We start from the raw sequence: 23,438 nt of genomic DNA on the forward strand, positions 1-23,438 counted from the left end.
AAAAAAAAAAAAAAAAGGCAGAGAGAATAGGAAATGGAACAAATGAAGTAAAATGCCAATAACTGGGCAATCTGAGTGAAGGGAATATGAGAGTTCTTTGTACTGCTCTGGCAACTTTTCTCTAAGTTTGAAATTACTTCAGGAAAAATTATTTTCTAAAAAACACTTAAATACTAAGCAACCACTCTGGGGATATAATGAGAAGGAAATATAACTACTACCCGGTTTCTAAACATATTATTCTGGAGGTGGGGCCTCAGGATCTGCTGGAAGAGGTGGGCTTTATAATCACAAAAGACCATAACAGTTATAAAAAAACATATCAACAAGGGTACACAAATGGAAGGCGGCTTGAGAGGGAACAGCATATGGAACGCTGACCTCAATCTGCCTCCACATCACTATTGTCTTAGACCATAAACTCATGGAAGGCAAGGTCACAAGTTGCTTTGAAGAAGGGCTAGCTTAGTTATAACGCAAAATCAAATTCGTAATAAATGCTTTACATTGGGATAATAATGATGATTAAGATAATGATAGTTCGTATTAGCAGGGCTAATTATTCCTTAAGAATGATAAAAGTAATTATGCATAAATTTTCACCAGCTAGCTGTGAAACTATTTCAGCATATATAAAGAACATATTCAGTTCCATGTGAAAAGCCAATTGTATCTCTGTTAGAAACCTCAGGACACAGAATTCAAAACAGTTGTACAGAAATTTGTCATTAAATTTTTTGGGAAAGATTAGGTTACATTTTACATGCCTAGTTGGTAGCTAAGATTTATTGAGCACTTACTAAGCACCAGGCACTGTTCTGAGCGCTTTGTGTTAACTCACAGACTTGGTTCCATGAGGGGAACCATGGGGCCTGGGAGAGTGGCACAGTTTCTAAAGAACCAGAACAGCTTACTCAACCCTCAACTGGGTAACGGAGGAAGGAGCCAGTGGTCACAGCACTGTCATGCCTCTGCCTTAGCAGTTATCCCACTCTGTGGTGTTTGCTGTCTGCTGGATTCTGCTTGACTCATACTAGGCTGGAAGGCCGTGAGGGCAGCAACTGTGTCTCTCCTTTTCTCACGTGTCTTACCTAGTGCTTAGCACAATATCTGGAGCACAGATAATACTGAATAAATATTTATTGAATGAACAAGAATGAAGAAATAATAGATGGCAACCCATCTGCAGTCTCAGCAAATGTGCTCCGACGTGGCTGGAACAGCCTTGGGTGGGAAGGCAGCTCCCAAGGGGTCGCAGTGCTGGTGCCTGGTTGGTCTGTTAGCTGAGGGGTTGGGCTGGAGAACAGGACAGTTCTGACAACAATCTTGGTCCTTTCTATAGCTTGATTAAGCTTTTTTGAACAAAAATGTAACTCATTTGGCTACTTATTTAAAAGGAATTTCATCCTTGATAAGATATTTAAATGTAATAGTAATAGATACAAACATGGTAGTTAAAAAAAAAGATGTTTGGATGAGTATGTCTTTTTGTTTTTGAGAAGGATTCTTGCTCTGTTGCCCAGGGTGGAGTGCAGTGGCACAGTGTCAGCTCACTGCAACCTCCGCCTCCCTGGTTCAAATAATTACCCTACCTCAGCCTCTGGAGTAGCTGGGGACTATAGGCATGTGCCACCACACCCGGCTAATTTTTTATTTTTTGGTGGAGACAGGGTTTCACCATGTTGCCCAGGCTGGTTTTGAACTGACTTCAAGTGATCTGCCCTCCTTGGCTTCCCAGGCTGCTGTGATTACATGCCTGAGACACTGCATCCAGACTAATATGAGTCTTTTCATACAATGATTTCATGTGTAAAGGTGTCCTTTATAATTATTAAAAATCCATGACAAAGTACCTGCTAGACAAAATACTATTCCTATTTTATGAAAAATGTGAGTTATAAAAGTATTAATACTTCTTGCCCTTTAAAAGTGAGAATAATGTGCAACACAGTTTTTTTTTTTTTTTTTTTTAAACCTACAGTGACAAAGGGAACTGGTTAAAAAGTTCTTACCGTTACAACACAATAACTGAGAACTATTTTTTGATGTGAATAATGGCCTAGTTAAATGTTCCACCCTACCAAAACAACTCTTGGTCACGAAGTAAACTTTTCTGAACATGCAATGAAAAACTATATAAGCATGCAATCAACAAGCGATACATGGTTAATTCTGCATTTATGACAAAGCCAGACACACAGATCTGTGTGTGTCTAAATGCTAAATGCTAAAATGTTCTCATTAGTCCAACTTTAATGCTTACTGTATGTTCAGCCTGTTTTCTGGAAAACATAAGGGAAGGATGGTCGGTACCTAAACTAGCCTAGCTACTCACTACTGCTGGCCTCTACTCCAATCAATGTTAACTCTGGAATCAAACAGATCTGCAGACTTCCTGGCTCCATGTTCTGCGGCAAGTCACTTATCCTCTCAGATCCTCAGCTTCCTAATTTGTAAACTGGAGAGATCAGAAAAACATATTAAGTGCTTAGCAAAGCACTTGCCATTTTAGCAGTTAGCATTATTATTCCAAGAAAGGAAAAATTCAATTTATTGAGATACTACTATCTATGCTAGTCACTCCTGGAACTCCATACAATGATGGCTGCCTTTTAGGCTTAATTACAAATAAAATGTTTTGTGTTGTTCTTGTTTTGCTTTTTGTTGCCTAAGTATTGCTTAAGAGATGCCATCTCTTCCTCTACTTGAAGGTTAACATATGTCTACCAACTGTGAGATGTCTAAGGATCTCACCAGCTGCTGGTCTTTCCCAATATTCTTCCTCAGTCCTGTTTGATTTGCTCACCTCCAAAAAGCATGTTATTAACTGAAAAGCTTTCATGCAACTATTATCTTAAACTCAATTCAAACACAGACACTGCATCAGAATGGAGTCATATTTAATTCCAACCTTTGTCATATATAGCTAATCCAGTCTAAACATTCTATGAAGTGATAGTCCTTTAACTCTAGCAATGACAGCCCACAGAACAATGTTCTCAGCAATTGGTGACTGTGGTCCCAAGGAAAGAGCTGGGGCCTACTCATCCCACAGTCCACCCCCAAATCTACAAATGCAGTATCCCAATGTGCCTACCCAACACTCCAGAGGAGAAGATTTACCATTAACAGAAAGGTAACTGAAATGTCAAAAGAACATGAAAATGGCAATATATTTTGTGAAATGTCATGGTTCTTTTTGTTCTATGACAGTGTAATAATTGCAGAAATTTCAAAAGATAGGGAAAAAAGGCCATGAACACCATCTCTTGGAGCAGAAATATCAAAATGGTGATCTATGGTCCCTGATCATAGATGTTCTGTTTGGGCTTGTACAGTGCTTTTTTTAAAATCAGAACTTAAAGTACAATACAAAAAAAAACTTTTTTTTTAAATTAGGTCTCACAATACTGAATCTATCTGGCAATCTCTAGCTGAGGTGCTGGTATGAGATGGCATGCACCCTCCAGTCACCATGCTTTTCTTGCATGTTCTTTTAAAATCCTGTGGGACAGATCTCTGCCACCAGCAGATAGCCTCTGCAACAGATGGTAAAGTGCTACACAAATGTCATGCAACATATTTGAAAACTCTAAAGTTTTAAAAACCATAAAGTATTATTTAAAAATTTGATTCGTTTTTACACTTGAGGCTCTGAACATACTTTCCTTTAAGGCAAGGACCTTAGCAAAAGATTATTTAAACCTGACCTAACAAAACAGCAACAATGCAGAAGGCAGAAGAGATTCACAACTGTCACGTTTTGGGCTATTCTGGTAATAAGCCGGAGCAAAAGGAAGTGAGAGGGAGAAGGCGCCAAAACTTGTCCTGCTGTAAGCAAACATTTATGGCTTGAAGGAAACAAAAGCTAAAATTCTTTAATGTGGCAAGCCTAATAATTAGTTTTTCTGAAGAAAACAAAAGTTAAAAATCTTTAGTGTAACAAGCCTAATAATTAGTTTTTCTTCCCTTCTAAAATGCAAAGCATGCCCTTATCATGCATACACGCAAGTCCACACATGTACACCAAGGCACATCTTACAAATTCCGGAAGTACACCAGGGTTTTACTCCAGACTTGGAAAGAGTCCTCTCTCTGGAAAATGCAGACAGCTTAGTCATATGCTTTAGTTTTTCTGTGATCCATCTCAGCTTGCTGTGAGAGGTTCTGACTACAGGGCTTTTTGATACAGGTTAAGTTTAAAAAGGTTACTGAACTTCCCTGAAGCAATGGAAATACACTGTATGGATATTTCACAGGAGTGATGGGGGATAATTTTTTCAGGTTCCTCTATGGTCTTTAAGTTTCCCAATGAGATCAGTTACCTGACTGAATTCACTGCGCAGGACAACTATCAGGGGTTTGAAGGTACTGGTATTCTTGCCATATTTATGTATTTTTAGTTAAACCCTCTGATACCCCTATTAGTACTTCAAAATAGATTTATTTTTAAAAAGCTACACTACATAAAGGACTGATGTTTTGGCAAAGAAGCAGATAATAAGAGAGAGTTCTTCCTCCCACAAGTTTTCAAATGAATATTAATCAATGCTTTAAAAATGCCACCACTTTACTGTGGAGCATATCTGCTTAAAAGTAGCTTACAGGTAATAGCTTTTAACTTTTCTTGTCTTTGCTGACATAGTTTAATCTGCTCACGATGCATGCCAATCACCTCACTTTTACAGTGAGGGATGAGAATCTTCAAACTCAGTGGGATAATAACGCTGATTGTACTCCTATGCATCTTTTAACTCAAATAGGAGAGAAAAGGCATGTGAAGTCGTTTTCAACAATGGCAAAGTTTATCACAGTGAATCCACCACAGAGTCCAAGCTGCAGCCCTCTGAGAGGGGAGGCCTGTATGGCCTCCTGACTAACCACCTAGCCAAGTGCTGCCTCTGCAGGGCATGAGGAGAACGCCATCAACACCATTTCCCACACCTGCAATTAGGACTTTTATGCCAATTTAATCTAGAATACGAAAAAAAACCCTTAATTTAAGGAAAACATACCAAAATACCTTATAGCATTTGTTTCTTTAAAAGAAAAATTATACATTCACATACACATGAGATAAAATATAGGAAAACTGAATTGACTAAAATCAAGGGAACAGTAAATAACGTCACACCGAATAGCCAGAGCTGCACTGTCCAACAGTGCAACTTCTAGTCACATGTAGCTATTCAAAATACAGTTAAACTGAAATTCAGTTCCTCAGTCACATTAACCATATTTCAAGTGTTCACATATGGCTACTATTTTAAGCCCAAGGTAATGACTTTTTTCTTCCTTCACTCTCATTCCTTTTCTATGACAGTTTCCTAAAGTGAAAAGTCAACCATCTTTGTTAATCCCAGAACTGCAAGTAACCAGATTTAGCTCTAAATAGGCTTCCCACTATGGGAAAGTAGCATCAATACATATGTTAAGATACCACCCAACAGTATAGACACAACTTATGCTTGAAGAGAATGTGTTCTAACAAGCTTGTCCAACATTTCACCATCAAAAATGGGAATAATGTAGGGGACCCTATGGATACATCTAGAAGATAAATTAAATGAGAGAGTGTTAGTATAATATTTTAGAAGGCTAACCAAAATGCTAAATGCACTGAAAAACCTAAAATCTGGAAGTCCTGGGGCAGAGGTAGAGGAAGACGTTGATCAGTGCTCAAGCCTGCAGGGACTGGTGTCTGCCAGGACAGTCTGGAATGGAGTAGGCTAGGGCAGGGACAGTTCTGAGTTCTAGGGAAACCTCAGGACAGTGGGACATTTTCCTCTGGGGCTATTAGGTCAGGACCTGGCCCTTCCTCTCCGGAATGAGATTTCCCCAAATTAAGATAACGGTGCAGACTTCTGGTATAAATGTCCCTTCTCACACTAGAATTGACAATGAGGAATGGTGCATATCAGATTTTAGCCCTTGAGGTGAGATAGCAAAAAAAAAAAAAAGGCCCTGAGAAGCTTTGCATGTCTAAGTATTTGTAGGGACAGTTATCTTGGGGAGGAGGGCGCAGGGTGCAGTGATGACGAGCCCGGAGCAGAACAAGATTAACATTAAAGACAAGTGAAACCAATTTCCTGATTTTGCTGGGCTTGGAATCTATCCAACTATTACTTGACAAAGAGGTTCTGTATAAAGTACTGTATAAAGTGATGGCAATGTTGGCTTCCATGGTTTAAGATGCTTGCTTGCTTTCTCTCTCTTTCTTTCTTTTATATGTAATTTAATTATCATCAGAGGATATTATATTTTAGACAACAACTAAGTTCCGGTGGAATTTTTCAAGAGCTATAAAGGCACTAAGACAGTGGGAGAAAGATGCGACATGTGATGGCAGAAGTGAGCCTACTTTTGGCTGGTGTGGTGGCTCAGGCCTGTAATCCCAGCCCTCTGGGAAGCCAAGGCAGGAGGACTGCATGAGGCCAGAAGCTGGAAATGAGCCTGGGCAACAGTTCAAGACCGTGCCTCCACAAAAATAAATACGCAAATAATAAAAAATTAGCTGAGTGTGGTGGTGTGCACCTGTAGTCCCAGCTATTCAGGAGGCTGGGGCTGGAGAATTGCTTGAGTTCAGGAATTTGGGGCTGCAGTGAGATGACTGTGTCACTGCCCTCTAGCCTGGGTAAGGACAGAGTGAGACCCTGTCTCAAAAAAAAAAAAAAAAAAAAAAAGGGAGAGAGAGAGAGAAGTGAATCTACGCTGAACCTAAAAGATCTAAATATTTTTTCAATATTTTGAAATAAAATCTTTATACATAGTACAATAAAATGTTGGAAAGGGACAGGCAGAAAAACACTGAGAGAAAAATAGACATTCTGATTTTGCCAAAACCATCTATGCTAAATATAGGTAATGGCAAAAGGAACCAGCTAGCTATAAGTAACACAATCTTTAAGTGGAAATGCCACTAAAGTGCTGCTGTATTTGTCTAGGAGCTGCTTCAAGTTTGACAGTGTCTGATTAACAATCAAATAAGGAGGGATTTTTTTTTTTTTTTTACCTTTAAGAGAGGTGCTAATTTTAAAAGTGAAGGTGATGTAAATCCACCTACAAGAATATTTAAAATAGAAAGTAACCAAGTAGACGGAATAGGATGGAGGATTTTAGACATATGGCTTTTAGGGGAGGCTAAAAGATACTGAAGATAACTCAATGGCCTTTGCTAACTGAGCCGCAGTGTCACTGTGGAAAGGGCACTGGGGCTAGATGACAGGATGGCACAGCTTTGGTCCACGCGCAGGGCTGAAGGAAGAAATGGCGTGCCCCCGACACTGCATCTCATCTCCTCATCTGAATGATGGGGGTAAGAAGTTGCCTTTCTGCCTCACCATGACACCATGTTCACAGATGGCTCATGCTGGGAAGTTCACAACACAGACATCAGGGACAACACGGAAGGCGTGCGGCCACAGGAGACACACCAACCAGGGAAGCAGCCTCAGAGGCAGGAAGAACACAAGTACACTGTGACCCAGCTGGAGGACACAGCAGGAAGGAAAAACCCCAACAACCAAAACAGGACCGGGAGCTGGGGTGCTAGGACATTATGTATCTGGTGCTTTGGCTTCTACAAGAGTGGAAAGGAAGAGGGAAAGAGGAAGAAAGGAAAACTACATTCTATCTCTGAAGGAAGTGGCAATCCTCTGCACAGCAGCTGCTTGCTGCTCTGTAAGGGGTTCAAAAGCTGCCCAGCGAAAACCTGCATGCTGGAGACCTTGAGTTCTCTCTCGATACTGCACCTTGTTCTCATAGATCCTTTTTACTTCATCTTCACAAAAACTGCAGCATAGCAGACAGGGCAGATATTAGCATTACTATTTTACAGATGAGAAGAACAAGACTTGCAAAGTTGAAGTGCCTTATCCTAAGCCACAAGGTAAACATTAAAGCCCAAACTCATCAACCCTTCACCTAAATTTTGGGTGCTAAGCCTCCACGTTCTAGAATACTGAGTTCTAATCACCTAGAAAAGAACAGAACTGTCCAGGTAAGGTGACGCTTCTGAGGAATCCCAGGAAGAGGTGTCGGCACTGTTTCCTCAGGTGGGAATGGCCTCTGAAACCATCTCCCTGACGGCTCTGGCCCACAGCATGGGGCACATGCCTGCTACAGACCCTTCCCAGCAACTCCACCCCAGTGTGAGGCAGCTGGATTCCTTAGGCTTCTCTCTTGAAAACAAACCAAAGTCAGTGTTGCTGCTTCTTCAGTGCAGTGATTTCAGATCTTCCTCTACCGTAAGGTAGGCTCCTCAAGCTTCCTCTTAACTAGTCATCAGCAAAGGCGCTGGATTTTGGAGAGCACAGTACCTTTACTTAGCAGTTTAAACTCTAAGGCTTTCATTCTTTGAGAATGAAACAATGGCTCTTGGAGTTAGAAAAGAGATGCTGAGATTTGATTACGCTTTAAGTAAACTAAGTAGAAAAGTACATTAAAATCAAGAAGAGAAGGTCACAAAAATTATAGCACAATACATAGGTATATTAGATAATTTCTCAAACCTTGGAATTCTTTTTTTTTTTTTTTTTTTTTTTTGAGATGGAGTTTCGCTCTTGTTACCCAGGCTGGAGTGCAATGGCACGATCTTGGCTCACCGCAACCTCCGCCTCCTGGGTTCAGGCAATTCTCAGCCTCAGCCTCCTGAGTAGCTGGGATTACAGGCACGCGCCACCATGCCCAGATAATGTTTTGTATTTTTTTTAGTAGAGACGGGGTTTCACCATGTTGACCAGGATGGTCTCGATCTCTTGACCTTGTGATCCACCCGCCTCAGCCTCCCAAAGTGCTGGGATTACAGGCTTGAGCCACCGCGCCCGGCGGAATTCTTAAAATTATTTGAGAAGCCTAATAAAAATTCAGATTCCCTGGTCCCACTTTCAGACATTCTGTATCAAGTGCAAGGTGGGTCCTGGAATATGTGTTTTTAATAAGCTTTCTGGGTAATTCTGGTCCAAATAGTGCATACATCCTAGTTTGAGAAAGAGCCTTAGAACTTTTAAGGAGAGAGGCTGATTAATTGGAAGGATTCATCTCAGAGCATTTGAGCAGTATAAAAACAGAGAAGCAATGTGTTGCAGATAAGCACCTAAGGCCCACAATTGATGTGTACATCTGACGTACAGATGATTTAGCAGGAGAATCATATCTTAATATGCATATGGCATGATGGAACTGTTGAAGAGGAAAAGCACCTATGGATCTTACACAGGCATTTCCACTCCATAGGGGAGTGAGAGAAGTCAGCACAACAGAAGTTAAGAACATCAGGTTTACGTCAGGTTTTTTTTGTTTTGTAGAGATGACATCTCACTATGTTGCCCAGGCTGGTATCTTACCCCTTCCTGGCTCAAGTGATCCTTCTGCCTCAGCCTCCCAAAGTGCTGAGATCACAGGTGCAAGACGCTGTGCCCAGCCATCATCATGTTTTTAAAGGGTGAGAAGGTGACAGCTCTGATGCAGTGGAAAGACCTTGGATTCAGAATCCAATCCTGACCCTGCCATTTGTTGGGTGTTAATAGTCACTTTGCTGCTCCAGCTTCCAAACTCTAAATGGAGGCTACAAGCTACCTACCTCAAGGGATGGTTGTCAAGAGAGAATGATCATAACATACTTTAACAAAGCCCTCTGTAAACTATAACATATCGAACAGAAACCAATACTAGTATAGAAAACTAGAGGCTACTTTCTTAAACACTAAGTACAAGATTTTTGTAAGCATTCTGCTGAAGAGTTGGTAAGAACGGTAGGTTGTGTCACAAAGCCCAGCAGCAAGCCAGAAGGGAGCAGGACACAGCTGATCTGTTTTAGCCAGAGCTTTTCTTTCTTTCTGTTTTTTTTTTTTTTTTTTTTTTTTTTTTGAGACAGAGTCTTACACTGTTGCCCAGGCTGTAGTGCAGTGGCACAATCTCAGCTCGCTGCAGTTTCCACCTCCTGGGTTCATGCAATTTTCCTGTCTTAGCCTCCTGAGTAGCTGGGACTACAGGGGTGCACCACCATGCCCAGCTATTTTTTTTTTTTTGTATTTTTAGTAGAGACGGGGTTCCATCATGTTGGCTGGGATGGTCTCGATCTCCTGATCATGTGATCCACCTGCCTTGGCCTCCCAAAAGCCAGAGCTTTCCTTTGTTCATTTATATGGTCTCTTTGAAAGGAAGAAGGTGGATGGGTTATTTGTTATGTTAGTTCAAGGAAAAGCACTTAAGCATATGGATCACAATTCTTTTTTTCTTTTCTTGCCTCTGTGTATTGATTCAATATTTTTCATTAATACCCTGTTGATCAAGGTGTCACACTAGCTGATGGGTGGATCCTTATATGTCATAAGAGAAAACCATCTGTTCATCTTTCAGTTTCACAATGTACATGCCATCTATGTGACTAGCATTCCATGGGGTAGAGAATTAAAACAACAAGCATTGATGCATGTCCTATAGGGCTTCTTAAAAGGAAATATATCTCATGTGAAAAAAGTAGAGTCCAGTCGGAAAAGGTTATATAGGCTATACCCTAGTACATCATGTACAGGTACAGAAAAAGAAGGGAGATGAGCATAGAAAGTGGGCAGGGCAGAGAAGGTGGAGCAGGAGTCTAAATTCAATGTAATGAGATGAAAATGAAGAATTCTTGTCCACTTCAGAAGGGAATATGATATAAAAAAAACCTGACAAATCATAGTAGTATGAAAAGAATTTGAACATTACTACAAGAATTACATTACTGCAAGTGTGATATATGTGATTAAGCAGTTATTTCTGAAGTCAATTTCCTTATGCATTAATTATATAGTTCCCACCATTAAAGTAAACATAGCTGAATATTAAGGAAAATAAAGATACTTTAAAGATGCTTCAGGAAATAGAAGAATGGAAGTCATATGTGATGTTGTACAGAACAAACTGAATTATAGCTAACATGAAACTCCAAGGCAGGAAAAATAGCATTTGGTCAAGAGAAGGGGCCAAGGAACAGGTGACAGATAGCAAGTACTGGCCTGAAGGGCCACAGCAACAGGCTCTTCAAGTTAGCTGTCGAAGACACAGAGCAGAAACGGAGGGCACCTACTGCTCTAAACAAAATCATGAAAGAGGAGTTCTGTGCAAAGAAAAAGGGAATGAGGAGAAAATAACCATGATCCTAGGACAGCAGAAACACTGAAGCCCAATTACAAGTGAAAAGAATAAGTCAACTCATCAACAGTGTATATGTAAAAACAAGAGGATCCAATAGGCGACAGGAATACAATAACATATACTGTACTACATTCTTCAGAAAATGATATGCCTTTTCTTTTTCTTTCCAGCAGGTAAAAAAATATGTTAATGTTAGCAGAAATTGAGTCACTCTGGTTGAAGAGAAACAATTTTGAATATGCAAATGTAATGAGTATATAACAAATTACTGTAAAGCTCAAATGTGATAATATATGTGAAACCGTCTGTTATGTGGTTGTCCCTGGCAGGCAGCATGGTTATGGAGGATGACACCAGATCCATGTACCTATAATCCACAGAGACACTGAATAGCTTTGCAAGCCAACCAGTTTCAATGGCCTACCCAGGAAATCCCGGCAAATGTTGCTAACAACAACTTGAATAATAGAATTGCTGGAGTTGAGTTGTAAAGCATTTTTGATGTACCTGTCTACTGCTTTGGCACATGTGCTCATAAGCCAAGTAGAGGTCACTAAGTGGAAGGGAGGAGGAGAAGCAGAGCCCATGAAGAAAATATCAACTGGTGCATTAGCACCTGGACAATTAATATCTGACTGTATTGGCAAAGCGATTAGACACTTTATAGTGAACAATACTTTGACTTTATGTATTAGTACTGAAAGTACATAATTACCTATTTAAGAATGCAGATGAGTTACTATTAGGAAAAAGTTTAGGTCACTGGAGACTATTGGAAGATAAAATTATGAGTTGTTGGCTAAAATTAAATGGTATATACACAAAAGTATGGGAGGAAGAAATACTGTAGTCCCTCCTTATCTGGAGTTTTGCTTTCTGTAGTTTGTTACACTTGGTTAACCACAGTCCAAAAATATTAAATGGAAAATTTCAGAAAGAAACAATTTCTAATTCTTAAGTTGTACACTGCTCTCAGCAGCATGACAAAATCGCATGCTGTCCCACTCCATCCCACCTGGGACATGAATCCTCTCTTTGTCCAGTGTATCCACACTGTATATGCTACTGGCCCATTGCTAAGACCTAAAGTAGGAACAAATCTTTTAGTAAAATTGTGAAGAAAGACAAAGAAATTTGTGCTGTTGAACCTCAAACTGCAAAAGTTACGGCTACACAGCATGATAAATGCTTAGAAATATTTAAAAGGCATTACATTTGCGGGTGGAAGACATAAACAGAAACGTATTTTGGTCAGCAGCAATCAGGTTGAGTGCTATCCATGGTTTCTGGCATCCAGTGGGGCTTTTAGAACGCATTTCCCCTTGGATAAGAGGGGACTAGTTTAAAATGATGATTTGGGCCAGATGTGGTGGCTCATGCCTGAAATCCTAGTACTTGGGAGGCTGAGACAGGCAGTTAGCTTGAGCTCAGGAGTTTGACAGCAGCCTGGGCAACATGGTAAAACCCTGTTTCTACAAAAAATACAGAAAAATTAGCTGGGTGGGGTGGCAAATGCCTGTGGTCCCAGCTACTCGGGAAGCTGAGGTGGGAGGATTGCTTGAGTCTGGGAGGCTGAGGCTGCAGTGGGCCATGATCTCACCACTGCACTCTAGCCAGGGTGACAGAGTAAGACCCCGTCTCACAAATAAAACAAGAATGCAGATGCCCAGAGTTTAGTGTGGTAGATACAAACAAGATATCAGAAAAATATAGCTGAGTTGCAGACCACATCCACACCATCTGAACCTCCATGAGAACTCAAATTACAGAACTTTACCATTTAATCAGTCTTCTCTTTAACAACACTGCATATCTAGGGTACCCTTTTCATTATTCATCCAATTCCTACAGTGAATGTGAGCTTTATCTCAGCTATATTGACATGACCTGGAACTCCATCTTTAGCCATAACAAACGTGATTCAGAAGAGGTGACCAGTGTTTGCTAGTGCTGATATTATTTTATTTTAGTCTATATAAACACTTACCTCTTTGACGCTGTGTGTTACTGCCCATATTAGAAAAACTCTTGACATCACCTGGAAAGAAGTCAGGACAACAGAAGATGGAACAATTCCTGAAAGAAATTTTAGGATGGATAAATAAATGTACTGTACTAAATTTTACTATATAATACATTTTCTAAAACATTCCAATTTAAATGTTTAGAGCCAAAACCATCTTGAGCAACTGAAAGGTGTCTATATTGCTTATTGCTATACAGACTAAATTTTCAATGTAGTCAGTATTAAAAAAAGTTTTCTCCCTAAAAACAATATTATTAATGGTATTACCAAACAATGGGATCCAGGTACCTTTCTTAAGCCTCTCAAAACCACTGACCAAGTGCAGTATTTTTTACACTTACTGTATAGATGGAGAAAGCAAAACCACTATCTACCCTTTAAAATAAGGCTTTAAAAGGACATTTTACAATATGGGTTTCAAAACAAATAGGCAACAAAGGATAAGAAATCAATCCTATTTGTGTCTAATGAGTGCTGGAAGCTCGTGGACATCAGAGGTGATGCACTATTTAATAGTTAAGTTAGGTATCTTTTATTATCTACTTGAATATTTTGCCAACAAGCACAATGACAAAAAAAAGATTATCTTTAAAACCTTTTTTTAATCACCTTGTTCATTACATGGCACAATTATCCTCCTAATGTCCTCGGGTTATAACACTGGAATCATCTTTAATTATTTTACTTATTTATTTTTTGAGACAAAGTCTCACTCTGTCACCCAGGCTGGAGTGCAGTGGCATGATCTGGGCTCATTGCAACTGCTGTCTCCCAGGTTCAAGTGATTCTTGTGCCTCAGCCTCCCGAGTAGCTGGGACTACAGGCGCATGCCACCACAGCGGGCTAATTTTTTGTATTTTTAGTAGAGATGGGGTTTTACCATGTTGGCCAGGCTGGTATTGAATTCCTGACCTCAGGTGATCTGCCCGCCTCAGCCTCCCAAAGTGCTAGGATTACAGGCGTAAGCCACCGCACCCAGCCGGTATGAATGTTTTTAAATGTATTGCTCTTGAAATGTATTGCCAAATTGCTTTCCAAAAAGTTTATTATTAATGATTTATATTCCCACTAGCAATATACAAAAGTGCCTGTCTTAGCACACCCTTGACGGTAAATTTAAATTTTAATAAGTAGTGAACAAAAAGCTGATCAATACTTTCTATGATGTATTCATGTCAAGATCTTTCTGGCCTTGCCTGCAGGTGTTCCTACAGTCTCTAGCCCGTGAACTCGCCTACTTGGGCACCTTAATTTCTCCCAAATCATGTCATTCAGACCAACTCCCACTTAGTTACTCTGTAGCATAGGCAATTACTTCAATCAGTCGCCCAGCAAACAGCAGTTCAGGCCCTTGCCTGACAGCACAATCTCAAAATGCCTGCTCTACTGGACCAGTCAAAAGGCCAGGAGCTCTGTCTATTATTCTTGAATTTAAGCTAAACAACAGAAGGCCACACAGATGGGCATTATCTTAACTCTGAACAGAACTAGCAACTCAAGTTAGACTTATCATTATTATCGGGTGGATTTCATAAGAAACTGTCAAAAAATTATTAATATTGCCTTATTTGCCAAAGGAACAGTATACAGTATAGTGTCCACCCTATCACTCAAAGCCTCTCATACAAAACCTCAGGTGGGAAATTTGTTTTAGAGCTCAATGTTAAGAAATGTTTGCTCCTTTCCAATAATGAGAATTATATAACTCAGTCACCCTCTTCAACTCGATAGCCAGAAAACTTCACGCCAGATCTGAAGCATACTATAGTGTGATAATTTTGTGTATGAGCTACCACAAATCCTTGTAGAATGTGGAGTATGGATATACAAGACAGACTAGATTCTCTCCTTTTTTTGGTTAGACAGGATTTCACTCTGTTGCCCAGACTGGAGTACAGTGGTACAATCATGGCTCACTGCAGCCTCACCTCCTAAGCTCAGGCAATTCCCCTGCCTTCAGACTCCCAAGTAAGCTGGGACTACAGGCAAGTGCCACCATGCCCATCTAATCTTTGTCTTTTTAGTAGAGACAGGGTTTCATCCATGATACCCACGCTGGTCTTGAACTCCTGAGCTCAACTGATCCGCCTGCCTCAGCATCCCAAATTACTGGAATGACAGGTGTGTGCCTGGCAGGTAGGTCCTCTTTCTTTCTGGCATTTCTTGCAGTCAATCCCACTGTTTTTGCATTTATATGCCATTACTTCTTATTTGAACACAACGGCATAGCATGTTAAAACCCAAACTAGAAATTTTTTTTGTTATTGGCTACTTAAATTGGCTGTTTACAGATGACAGAGAGATTCTGCAATCTTACTAGTAAACTCTCACCAGATTAAACTTTATTCAAAAAAGATGTACCAGATATCTACTATTTGTTAATATTTGTGGAGTGCCTACTCTGTGCCAGGTACTGCTCTCCACACTGGGGATGCAAAGGGAAGACAGTGACCCTGGTAGGCTCACACTCCCTATGACTGATATGCTTTGGCACAACTCTTAAAAATAAGATTTTTTCCTGAAGGTGATGAGGGGTGACCAAACACTTGTAAACAGGAGGACGGCATGATTACATCTTGGTTTCAAAAAGATATCTCTGTCAGCAGTGCAAATCTTTGGTAAAGCAAGGTTATAATTTGAGAAATAATTGTGGGAATTTATGCTAAAAGGGCAAGGAACTTTTGAAGCAAAAACAATGGCAGATAAAAAGACACACAGTTGTGTATGTGTTAAGCAAAAGCTGTATTAAAGTGGATCCGGCAATTGGTTGCTTGCTTCCCCAGAATGAGGGTGCCCTAAGGACTCCCTAAACCACTGAGCCCTGCAAAGCTGGAAAGCACTAGAAATCCTCCCTGGCTGGTTCAACCTTCAGATGGAGCAGGTTAGTGAAGTTGGGAGGCTGGCTATACCGGACAAAGACAAGGTTGACAGTTGAGTACAATCATGCACCACATAATGGCATTTTGGATAATGACAGACTGCATATATGATAATGGTCCCATAAGATTATAAAGGAGCTGAAAAATTCCTGTTGCCTAGTAATGTCTATTGTTAACAATATAACGCAACTCATTACTCATGTTTCTGATGGTGCTGGCATAAACAAATCTATTGTGCTGTTAATCACATAAAAACATAACACATCATATAAAAATATAGCACAGTACATTATATATGGTACATAATACTTGATAGTAAACAAGTATATAACTGGATTATGTATTTACTATACTATTCTATCGTTACTTTAGAGTGTAATCCTACTTACTCAAAAAAAAAAAAAAAAAAAAAAAGTTAAGTGTAAAACAGATTCAGGCAAGTCCCTCAGGAGGTATTCTAGAAGAAAGCATTGTTGCAGGAGATGACAGCGCCATATGTGTTATTGCCCCTGAAGACCTTTCCAGTGGGACAAGATGTGGAAGTTGAAGACAGTGATACTGATGATCTGACCCTGTGTAGATGTGCCATGTGTGTGTGTCTTACTTTTTAACAAAAAAGTTTTAAANTTAAAAAAAAAATATATATATATATAAGCACATTTTCAAAAATTACAGACAAGTAAAAGGTCTTGGAAGCTGAAAGATAAAAGTAATGTGTCATTCACAAACACAGGTTCAATATTTACCGGCAAAGGACTAGATGTCTTGAATTACATTTCTAAACTGTATAAGCACTTGTAAAAGTGAAAAATTAAAAAAAAAAAAAAAAAAGAAAGAAAGAAAGAAAAGAAAAATAGGAAAAAGCTTATAGAATAAGGATGTAAAGTATTTCTGTTCAGCTATACAATGTGTTTTAAGCTAAGAGTTTTACAAAAAGTTAAAAAAAATTAAGCTTATAAAGTAAGAATGTTACAGTAATCTAGGGTTAAATTATTATTGCAGGAAGAAAAATATTTTTTATAAATTTAGTAGCCTACGTGTACAGGGTTCAGAAAGTCAACAGCAGGGCACGGCAATGTCCTAGGCCTTCATATTCCCTCACCACTCAATGACACATCCAAAGCAACTTTCAGTCCTGCAAGCTCCATTCATGGTAAGTGTCATTTTAAATATTGTAGACCATACTTTTACTGTGCCTTTTCTATGTTTAGATACACACACACCATTCTGCTACAACTGCTTTACAGTCCAGTAACCTGCTGTAGAGGTTTATAGCCTAGATGCAGCAAGCTAGACCATATAGCCTAGGTGTAGTAGGCTAACATGGTAACACGTGAAATCAGATCACAGAATCTCCCTAACCAAATACAAAATATACTGAATCAAAAGTAACAACATTAAATCACAACAACAAAAATTGCCACCAGCAACCAAAAAGGAATAGGTATAACTTAATGCCATGTATTTTAAAACATGCTAGTCAGGAAAAGAAAGAGATTATGGCATAGTCTCTTCCCCCAAAATTAATATTGGTGAATAAACAAAATCCTGAATGTTCATTAATGAGTCAGATTTGGAGGGAAACACAAATTTCTGGCTAGAGTGTGACAGAAATGGAGGCTGAACAGCAAAGGTGAAGTGGGGGAAGTGACTAACCAGGAGCCACCTCATTCATGCTGAGCCTTCCAGGCCCCACACTGAGTTGGAGACTGATAAAAAATTCCCTATGGGAACCAAGGACACTTCCTGCAGAGTTGAGGAATCCTACATGGCAATTAAAATCTCAGAACAGAAAGCAGTGTCCACATAATTAATACATAGCTCATTCATGTTGCTTAAGAGTCAAGAAATACAAAAAGATACACAGAGAAAATTCTCTCTCCTACTCCCGTCACTAGCCAGGTCCCTTTTCCAAAAGTAACCAATTATTAATTCCTTGTCTAGCATTCAGAGATAAAGTATATAAAGCAAATATGTAGGTGAATGTATAAAGACATACTTATATGCATTATTTTTTCAATTTTTTATATAAAAGAAGCATTTTATACATATTCTCCTATACCCTGCTTTTCTTCCCTTAAAATCTAACCGGAAGGTCTTCCTATATCAATACGTAAATTTTAATTACTGAGGCTTTATAATGTTTTCATAACTATACACTCTCCTAACCTCTACCCATGTCCTCAGGGTGTCGAAAAATGTGTAAAACAGAAAAACTCAAATCCTTAAATCATAGCTCAGAGGGGAAAAAAACTGAATCTTTAATACTGTTAAAATACAGGCAAGGAGAATGTGGTAATACCCCTATCAGAGCAAATAAAATTGCTAGACAGAACTGCTAACATGTCAGCAAGATGAAGAGACATAGCAACAACACAAAAATAATACGAGAAAACAAGGAGACAAAAGGAAGCCACCCACTGCATCTGGCGGAAAGTCGAAGATTAAGGCAACTGAAAGACAGTATGGAAGACAAAGACAACCCAACATAAAGATAATTGTCATCCCCAATGTCGAGGATGCAACATGGAACAGAAACCTGAACTGAAAAAACTAAATCTGCACTGAAAGAATATCCTGTGTTCCATACAACTGATAGTGAATGACTAAAACTGAGAAATTTCCTGGTTATAAAAACAATACTTCAGAGATCCAGACCAAAAAAATTACCTACAAAGTGGTAAGAAAATCAGCCTGAGTTTAGACTTCTTCATAGCAACATCCAAAGTCAGAAGGCAGTGAAGCAACACTATAAAGGTCTGAGACAAAAAGAGTACATTCAAGGATATCATACCCACCCAAGAAATCGTTCCAATGTTATTATAAGGCAAAAGGCAGACATCACCAAATGTGAAAGAACTTCACATATAATGCTTATGTGACCTTGAGAAACACCAGCTGTCAGAAACTCAGACAAACGAAATAAATAAAAAAAAAAAGAACTGAGGAAAGGAGAAGTCATAATAAAAATGCCCATGGTGGGCACTAAATCTATTCAAATATAATACTAAGATTAAATAGTTATGGTAATTATGGTCAAAGACTATATTATAAATGCTATGAATAATAATAAATTAATAACTTAAAAATGTGAGTCAGGGAAGAGATACTAATTTCCTTAATAGAATGAAAAGATATTGTCTAGATAGCCTTAACAGAGTTAAGAAATGTTACATAAAATGAAAATATAGGTAAGCATAATTTGAATCTAGAATTTTCATAACTTTTTTCTTAGAGAGATTCTTTTAGTAAATAGCATTGCCAGCCATGGCAATCCCAGCACTTTGCGAAGCTGAGATGAGACAATCATTTGAGGCCAGGCATTTGAGACCAGCCTGGACAACACAGTGAGAGACCACATCTACAGAAAAAAATTTTTAAAAATAGCTGGGCATGGCAGCATTTGTCCGTAACCCCTGCTATAAGACTGAGGTGGGAGGAACGCTTGAACCCAGGAATTTGAGGCTGCATTGAGCTACGATGGTACCAACTGCACTCCTGCTTGGATGCAGAGCAAGACCCCATCTCAAAACACCACCACCACCACCACACACACACACACACACACACACACACACACACACACACAGTTAAAAAAAAAAAAGTCATAATTTATTTTTGACGAACAATGTTTTTAATGAAAAATGTCTTTTTCATAATATAAGCTATCTTGATTTCTCTGTCTGCCTACTTTTCTTTCTCATATTAATAAATATGTGAAGACAATGTTCTTTGGAATGACATTTACCTAATACTAATGAAGATTAGCTCTACTGATAGAATTCAGAATAATTTTAAACTCTACTCTTTGTACTTTTCCACATTGCCTAAACTTTTAAAGAACACAAATTAAATTTTCAAAATTAAAAAAATCATCATTCTTAACAATAAATTAAACTTTTGGCACTAGCAAAAAGATAATTCTAAAAGTGAATCACTTCTAATCTTGAACAGGAATTTTCTTTTTTTTTTTTTTTTTTTTTTTTTTTTTGAGACAGAGTCTCACTCTGTCACCCAGGCTGGAGTGCAATTGCGTGATCTCAGCTCACTGCAACCTCTGCCTCCCAGGTTCAAGCGATTCTCCTGCCTCAGCCTATTGAGTAGCTGGGGTTACAGGTGCGTGCCACTGTGCCCAGCTAATTTTTGTATTTTTTTTTTTTTTAGTAGAGACGGGGTTTCAACATTTTGGCCAGGCTGGTCTCGAACTCCTGACCTTGTGATCCACCCGCCTCAGCCTCCCAAAGTGCTGGGATTACAGGCATGAGCCACCACGCCCAGCCTAGGAATTGTCTTAAATACTTTCTCTTAGGGTACAAGTTAATTTCGGGGTAACAGAAAATATTTCTGACCAAAATGGAAAAGGAAGGGATATAAAACAGGTGCTGGAGCAGATTCAAACACCACAGGACTCAGGGAAGAGAATGGCTGGCGTTTTCAAAGAACTGACAGAGGCCAATTCTCTCTCTTTTTTTTTTTTCCCAGAACATAGAAAACTGGCCATGTCTCTTGGGGTTACATCTCCTGACCACCCCCAGAAAGCAATTTCAATACATTTCACATAACCACACTTAGGTTATTGGGTTCTGACAAAAGAAATTTGTCTTAGACTGAAGTCAATAGCAAAACTATGGTATTTATGATAAGCTCTGTGGATTTACTTGAGGTTGGCATTTCTGAAATATGTACTAAACTTTAAAAGGGCATTATATTTTCTTTGGGCTAAAAGGATAGTGTTAATAAATATATTCATGCTTAATTGTAATGAAACTGAAATGAATTTTAAAGAAGAAACATAAGAAATCAAGCGTATTGATACTTCATGTGTCATCACTGGTATATATGCACCAAGTTATACGAATAATCCCTAAGTACCCTGAATGCTGGATAAAAAACCATTTTATTAGTATTTCTATTTTAAAAATTTATTAAATTCTGTTTCAATATACTTTTGAAAGTTTTTTTTATGCAAAGCTTTTTCAAAAAGCTAAACCTGGCTGGGCATGATAGCTCACACCTGTAATCCCAGCTGTCAGAGTTGGAAAGGATCTAAGGGATCAAGTTCAACACTTGATAGATATGAGGTTGGGAGAAGGTAAAGTGACTTGCCAAGCTTACATAGATAATTCAAGACAACAAACTGGTATTTGGGGTTATGCTTAATGTTTAGTGGTCACTCTCTAAGAAGGTAAATTAATGGTCTTTATATAACGAGGACAAAATCAAATATTTGCAACCAATGTTTGAAATGTTCACAATGTAAAATGCTTGCAACCAGTATGACAACAGATTAACATTTAAACTATATAAAGAATACGAATTGTTTTTATCTTAAAAAAAATCAAGATCCTAATGGCAAATGAGCAAAGGGCACAGACAAGTCACATAAAAATGGTCACAACTAATTAACAAACATATGGATTACAATCAACTCCGCAATTAGCAATAAAGCAAATCAATGAAACTATTAATACCTATGATTTTTATATGATTAACTTAGTGAATATTAAAAAGGAATCATAATATCCAAATGCTGATATTATGTTGAAACAACTATACTAACGTTTTGCAAATGGGCACAATCCTTTGGGAATTGAATCTGGTCATGTTATTCAAGAGTTAAAAGAATATTTGCATGTTTTGAAGTAGTAATTACACATAAAGATGTATGCTAAAGGCATAAACCAAAGACTAAAACATCTACCTATCAACAGAGACCCTAAGGGCATAAGCCAAAGAGTAAAGAGTGTATACATAGACAGAGATAGTGGTTGAAAAAATATTTCTAATATTTAAAAAATGAGAACAATTTGTTCTCCGCTAAGAGAGACATGGTGATACATCTCATTATCAGATATTTTGTAGTAATTTAGAAGTATTAGTGAATACAAAATGAGTTGAAACATTCTGTCATACCAGAAAGCAGAAAATTATTAAACATCACTGGGGTCCTTTCAAAAGGGACTCAGAAGATGATCTGAAGATGCTCCAACTGGCCAAAGATGGGCTAATGTGAGCATTAGAAAGAATCATTAAAATGGATGGAATCACATAAAATACATAAAATCTATGAGATTATGATGACAAAATAATAAAATGAAAACATTCATTGCCCTTTGACATACTTGGATGATTCTTGCTGTTTGGGGTGGGGGTGTGTGTGTGTGTGTGTGTGTGTGCATTAGTGCCTACCTGAGTTGGGAATATGACATAATGAAAACATTCATTGCCCTTTGACATACTCTGATTCTTGCTCTGTGTGTGTGTGTGTGTGTGTGTGTGTGTGTGTGNTGTGTGTGTGTGTGTGTGTGTGTGTGTGTGTGTGTGTGTGAGTATTAGTGCCTACCTGAGTTGGGAATATGACACTCCAGGTACTGAAGCAACAGGAAACACTAGCCCTCATTCTATTTTAAATTATAGACCAATGTAAAACTTACTTAAACTGGATTATCCTCCCTCAAAATTGAAATAGTTTTTCTTTTAGAGTTAATGAAGTATTGGTAGCTGAAGCCAATTTCAGTCAATGAATGAGAGGTATTGCTGTCTGATTTCAAACTAAACCCGGAACCTTTTAAAAATAAAATAAAACACATTTTACATGGAAAAAGAAACCCTACACACTTTTTCACTGGTCTTCTTTAGAGGGTTCTGGGAAACCAACACATTATCCCGAAAACTGGTAAATCAAGGGGAAGAATCAAAGTAAAAAAAAAAAAAGAATACTGTTATATCACAAGAAATGAAGAAAAATCGTTACCTCTAGGGAAGGACACTGGATGGCTGGGGGACTGGGATGGGAGAGAGACTCACTTTCCACTGCATACCCTTTTATAGCTTTTGTATTCTACACCACGTGAATGTATTACTTATTGAAAAAATAAACTCATTTAAGTGTCACTATAGAGGATCATGTAACAAAATGGAGAAATGAGAATGAGTACATTAAAGGAAAAAAACCAGTGAGAATCCAAATGATAGCCACTTCAATTATAACAGTGCAGGCAGTGCATATGCATACAGAACAGGTCTAAAAGGAAACACAGAAAAATAAAAACTGTTGACTAGAATTGCAGAATATAGGGGCATTTTTTTTCTTTTTATTAAAACGAATTCCACTGCTATATTTATAATGTTATTTGTCTAATAAATAATGTTAAAGTGGCATTTAAATGGAAAAATACAGTCTTTTTTCCTTTTCTGTCATCCACACTTCTAGAAAATCCTGGCTTTTTGAATCTTGAGCCCATAACCAAGGCATGAAGAACTGTTTGGGGGTAACAACTCTGACTGAGGGCAAAAGATAAAAGAAAGGGCCTCTTGAGGGCTGTTCATACAGATGTTTAAAGTACAAATGACTTTGCCCAGCTCTGCTTTTCCATCCCTGTACTAATACGGGG

The 23,438-nt window shown here is 38.6% G+C and overlaps 1 protein-coding gene across 1 annotated transcript in view; it reads right to left on the reverse strand.

Moving 5' to 3' along the window:
* The window catches only part of HACD2 (3-hydroxyacyl-CoA dehydratase 2), an 85,241-nt gene that overhangs the window by 23,055 nt on the left and 38,748 nt on the right, over window positions 1-23,438 (reverse strand). Inside the window, exon 4 of the mRNA XM_017508212.1 lies at window positions 13,127-13,215. Coding sequence (XP_017363701.1) covers window positions 13,127-13,215 — 89 coding nt within the window. The remainder of the gene's footprint in view (window positions 1-13,126; window positions 13,216-23,438) is intronic.

This window comes from Cebus imitator, unplaced genomic scaffold, assembly GCF_001604975.1.
Source record: "Cebus imitator isolate Cc_AM_T3 unplaced genomic scaffold, Cebus_imitator-1.0 Scaffold387, whole genome shotgun sequence".
In the NCBI taxonomy this organism is placed as follows: Eukaryota; Metazoa; Chordata; class Mammalia; order Primates; family Cebidae; genus Cebus; species Cebus imitator.